General features: G+C 33.7%; 1 protein-coding gene across 1 annotated transcript; it reads right to left on the minus strand.

Moving 5' to 3' along the window:
• Positions 1-456: 456 nt before the first annotated feature.
• On the minus strand, positions 457-4394 carry LOC114287110 (nascent polypeptide-associated complex subunit beta). The gene is made up of 6 exons (XM_028230391.2): positions 4250-4394; positions 3431-3498; positions 2212-2360; positions 2056-2112; positions 876-914; positions 457-704 (listed from the first exon to the last, which is right to left on the minus strand). The coding sequence occupies exons 2-6, from the start codon at positions 3496-3498 to the stop codon at positions 526-528; spliced, it is 492 nt and encodes a 163-aa protein (XP_028086192.1). The 5' UTR covers positions 4250-4394; the 3' UTR covers positions 457-525.
• Positions 4395-5281: the final 887 nt, after the last annotated feature.

Here is a 5281-nt window from a genome sequence, read left to right on the forward strand (position 1 = left end):
ATCAGGTCATACAATCACCTTGTAAGTAATAAAAATGTAAAAATTACAACATGGATCCTAACTTCGAACACATAATGGGGTACCCAAAAAGTGGTGCGCATTACAAATTCAGCCAATTCAGCCACTGCTCGCATATCATTTCACTTAACTTGAATCTTTCAAAAATTTAATAGCACAAATGCAAAACTGAGAACCCAACTAGTAGTATTATTATATATATACTTGCGTGCCATTCATTTAATGCAATCTCAACGAGTTTGGAAGTTTGAGAAATGGGATCCTTGATGTTTCAACATTTTGGGCAGCTGATTCATTAGGGTTCCAATACATGTAACCTAATAATCATAATCGATAGCTGATAACCGATTTTTTGAAACGTAAAAAGAGTTTTTACCCATCAAACTAACAACTTTCTGGTATGTCACAATAAACATCAAATGTAACAACCAAAAAAAATACAAACCAGATCCGAAAATCCACGAAAATATTATGGAAATTGCACAAAAATTCATATACAACTCCCTCTTAAGTATGGGTATGGCCCTCCTCCTCTGCAGCTGCTTCAAAAGTCTCACCAGGCACAAGTTCCGGGACCTCATCGTCATCGTCATCTTGAGTCGTAGTTGCACCGGCACCCTGACCACCAGGTGCCTGCTTCTGGAACTGCTCTGCTAGCTTCCTCAAGTTGTCCAAATTATCCGGACCTGGAAAAAAGAAAATCCAGAGTAAGCAAAGCATATATATGCAACCTAACTAAACAACCTTTTCAGAGCTCTGAACATTCATTCAGGTACAGCAAACAACATTTAATAATATTAATGCTTGATCTATTCGATATACAAAATGAAGACAATGAAAGGGACAACAGCATTTACCCAATTGGTTAATAATTCCAGGGAGAATATCTTGCAATTCTGGAAAACAAAAGCAAAACAATAGAAAACAAAACAAAGGTTAAATTAAATATCTGGGCACTCTAAAATCTAAAACAATAAGTAACAATAGTTGGTTTAGGCCTCGTTTGGAGACTTACTTTTTTAGCCAATTAGCCAAAAAGTTACTAAATTAGCCAAAAAGTCAACAACTCATACCAAAAAGTCAAAGATTCTCTTTTCTCTCTACTTTTTGCACATCTTTTCGTAATTAGCCAAAAAGTCATCCCAAACATACAAATTTTTTTTACCTACCTTTTTAGCCAAATAGCCAAAAAGTTACTAAATTAGCCTGTTCCCAAACGAGGCCTTAATGACCATCAATAGCATATGGTTTCACCCTCAAGCATAACAAGGTAAACAACTTTATAAGATATTGGAACATTTGGAAAATCCGCAATTGCATCCCTTCCATAGCTCTCCAGCAACCTGGAGATTTCTCTCTTCCTCCTTCCCCAGATAACTGATTTGGGCTCATAAGATTTGGAGCTTTGTGCTATAAGCTGCTACTTTTGGTTCTTCAAGAGGAAAGAATGATCCTAAAACCTTTCCAAATCAAGTACCAACCAAGACCTTTGCTTGCTGTTTTCTAGAGTACCAACATTTATTACTTCACATAGAAGCAGAAGAAAAGGCATCACAGGTGGTTGTCTTCATATGTCTAGGCAGCCTATTTGGTAAATTGAGTTTAAAAATAAAATAAAAACAAAACTGGAGGCAAAAGAAGTTCACAACACATCAACCACAAAATTGAAGTTATCACCAAGGAACTAACAGACCCTGCAGAAGTTAATTTACTGAAATGTGAGCATTGCAAGTAATATATCAGGCAAAGAAAACGTATCAGTGAAGACAAACTTAAGAATACTAAAAGAAGCCAAAAGCTAGGCCCTTTTGGCGATGAATACTTTTGGCAATGTGTGACTGTCTTTTTTTTGTAAGTATTAATGAGTGAATTTGGTATTTCATGTTCAGGAGGCATTAACTAGTGCATTAGTCATCCAAAGTCAGATTCTTCAAGAAAGGTGCACTACTGTAACATCAGATAGCCAAGTTGTCAACAGACAATTAAATGTCGATAATAATATTTTATATTGAAGAATTGAAAGAGAAGAAAATATACTCTTTGTTTGAGGAGACCCACTAACAACCCAAGTGTTGGCAGCAATAGAAGCTTGAACTGAAATATTCAAGAGAAACAATACTTATTTATTAGTTACCCAAGAAAATAAAAACTAAATGACCAAAAAACAGGGATTTACTGCCACAGTTGAATTACCTTTTGGATTTGTGAACTGGATAACTACGTCATCCTTAAATATATTTACTTCCTCAATTGCGGGTATGGCATTTACCCCTATTCTCTTCAGTGTGCTTTGAAGCCTTTTGTCATCTGTGGTGGTTGTCTTGTGGACAGCCTTCTTCTTCCTGTGGTTGAAAGCATATGTCATAATTAAGCCAGTACGAAGAAGTAGAAGCTCAAAGCACAAGATGAAATACTACAAATATATAAGCCAAACAGTCCAACACAAGGTATATTTTATCAAACACGCTCATTTTCTACCAAAAACGATCAGCCAGAACGAAAGCCACAATACTTCTCCACATGTTGCAAGCAATATAATCTACAAAAATTAGGTAAAATGTAAAAATTATCCCCAACAATTAATATCATCTGAATTGAATAACCTCAGTGCACTTCCACCATTACAAAACTAACCATTCCCTCCACATGATGCATGGCCTATACTCACATGACTCAAACCATTACATTGATAATAAATCTGTATGATCAATATCACAAAAAATATGCTATTAGGTCTGAATATATCAATAAACAAAACCAACTCCACAGCTTGAAGTTGGCCCGTGTAAGAGGTGATAGGGGTAATCTTACCTAGCATCTCGGGTTGTGAGACAATTCCCATATTTGTTTTTTCCTAAGCTCTCATGTTGTGAGAATTTTCTTTTCATAGAGATATGGGTTAATTGATAACTCTTGGAGCTAGAGGCTCATTTGCTAATTAAAGTTGTTGCCCATTTGGGGCCAGTACTGAGCTCCATTGTATATTTTTTCTTTTTGGTAATGAAATGCTCACTTATCAACATATATCAATACAAAAATGTAAGAAAGTCACCCAAACCAGGAATCAACAACCTTAGTGGTTGTGCCATCGGACAAATATCTGACATAAGAGAATCGAATTCCAACAAATAACAATAATGGCAGTAAGGGAGAGAGAATAATAATAATTTATCATGATCAGGAACAAAACGACCGGTAAAAGTGCAGCATAAATAATTTGTTCTAAAGATTACTGAGCTCCATTCATTTTGAATTTTGTAACATAATAGAGCTGAGCATTTATTAACATTTTGAATTCAAAAGCTAATTTAAATAAAAAGTTTAGAAATTGGCAGCTCTTAGCAATACTTTACCTTTTGATTAGTTGATGAAATAAAAAAGAGTCTAGATTAAGTCGCAAACACACACAAACCTTCTCATGCTACCCTTTCCACCGGTGCGGACCGCACCGGCCATCTTCATAAGCTTCTCTACATTCATCTGCATAATAAAGAGAACTAGCGAGTAAAAAATGCATAACAATCTCTACACAATCAAATCAGCAAAGCTTTTAATTTTACCACATTTGCAAAATAATAGAAATGAGGTTCCAATCATCATACGTCACAGCACCATAAGTAAATTACAACCACAAACAAATTCATAAAATTAAAAAAATAAAATAGGCAATGAGTCTAATAAACATTATAAGCTAAATGTGGTTTTATAATTATCTTTTCCAGGCTAATTGCTGCCACAGTTGCTAAACAAAAAATGCAACAAAAATGAGTAAATCACTCAATATAATGATATTAATTGAAGCAAACCGAAGTCCAATTATGACTAGTTCTCAGAATTGCCACTACAACAATCTTGTTAACAATCACAAAAAAATTAAACAGTCATTAAAAGAATCAATACAAAAAGGCATTCTTCAATTTCAAGCTATATACAGAAACATACACATACATTGAAAAAGAAAACCCTAGTAACAGAACATAGTAACATACAGAGCAAAACCCTAGTTTCTCATCCATCTATATGTAAGATAACAAAAATCATGGAAGCAAAAAGAGATTAAAAAATTGAGAAATCGGATCAGATCTGCAACTCAAGCACAAGTTCCTCCACCTCACGATCTGACCATTACATATACATACATATGTACATGTACAATTACATCATTACACATATACATACATACATATATACAGAGAGAGAGAGAGAGAGAGAGAGGGTTTAAGAAACGTACCTCTGATCAGCAAGCTATGGAGTTAGGGTTGAGCTGCGGAGGTAGAGGGAATGGATAGATGATTGCAACCCTAGTTCAGTCCCCCTTTTTATAGTAGAGCCCTTAAGGCTTGTTTGTTTGTTCCATTTCACATGACTGATTATTTGGAGATGATTAATTTCATCGGTATATTACATTTTTCATCTTTTAATTAATTTATTTTTTTAATTAATTTGATTTTTATCTTTTTTAATTAGAATAATTCATGTTTTAATGTAGTCACTTTATTAATTTTAAATTTAAGTGAAAATTATAACTAGAGAAATCAAAATAGAATTTAAGTAAAAAAAATTAATGTTCTTAAAATGTGCTCACGTGCATAAGTACTTTTAACAATTTACTAAACATGTTCTTTTTTTTTTCATTTATTAAACAATTATTTGAAACTTTGTGTGTGTGCGCTTGTTTTTTTTTTCCCTTCAAAATAGAAACAAAACTTGTTTTTTATTTTTTATAAACCGAAAACAAACAACCTTGTGACCACCAAGCTATTCCAAAACATCCCCCCTCCTCTTTTTCTTCATTTATTTTTTTCTTTTCTTTCTCTATTTTTTTTTTTTTTTTGTTCTCATTTTCCTTTGCTCCTTTCTTCATTTTTATCTTTATTTTTTCTTTTATATTTTTTGGTAACCCGAGAACCCCAACGCAACTTGGATAACGATGTCGAGCACCTCACCACTTATCCTCCCAATTTCAATCAAAGACTATAAGGAGACTGGTAGAGATTTTAAACTCAAGACTTATTGTCCCAATGGTAAATTACCTTACAAATTCATCAAATCCTTGGGAGTTTTCTTTTTCTTTTCATTTCCTCTTTGCTCTTTTTTTTCCCCCTATTCTTTTTGTCTTTTTTTCTTTCTTTCTTTTCTTTTCTTCTTTTCCTATTTTATCCTTTTGTCTTTTCCTTCCTTTTTTTTTTCTTTTCACTACTATACATCAGCTTAAGGCTGCTACTGGCAACTGATCAACCACAAGCAATTGCATACCTAGTTG

The sequence above is a fragment of the Camellia sinensis genome, chromosome 8 (assembly GCF_055761805.1).
Source record: "Camellia sinensis isolate YWXY chromosome 8, ASM5576180v1, whole genome shotgun sequence".
In the NCBI taxonomy this organism is placed as follows: Eukaryota; Viridiplantae; Streptophyta; class Magnoliopsida; order Ericales; family Theaceae; genus Camellia; species Camellia sinensis.

Excerpts from the sequence above, each read along its gene's own strand:
- LOC114287110 (XM_028230391.2), bottom strand. The coding sequence starts at position 3,498 with ATGAATGTAGAGAAGCTTATGAAGATGGCCGGTGCGGTCCGCACCGGT. Across the intron at positions 2,361-3,430 it reads GGAAAGGGTAGCATGAGAAG|GAAGAAGAAGGCTGTCCACA; the intron begins GTTTGTGTGTGT and ends TTTCAACCACAG. Across the intron at positions 705-875 it reads TGGAATTATTAACCAATTGG|GTCCGGATAATTTGGACAAC; the intron begins GTAAATGCTGTT and ends TCTTTTTTCCAG.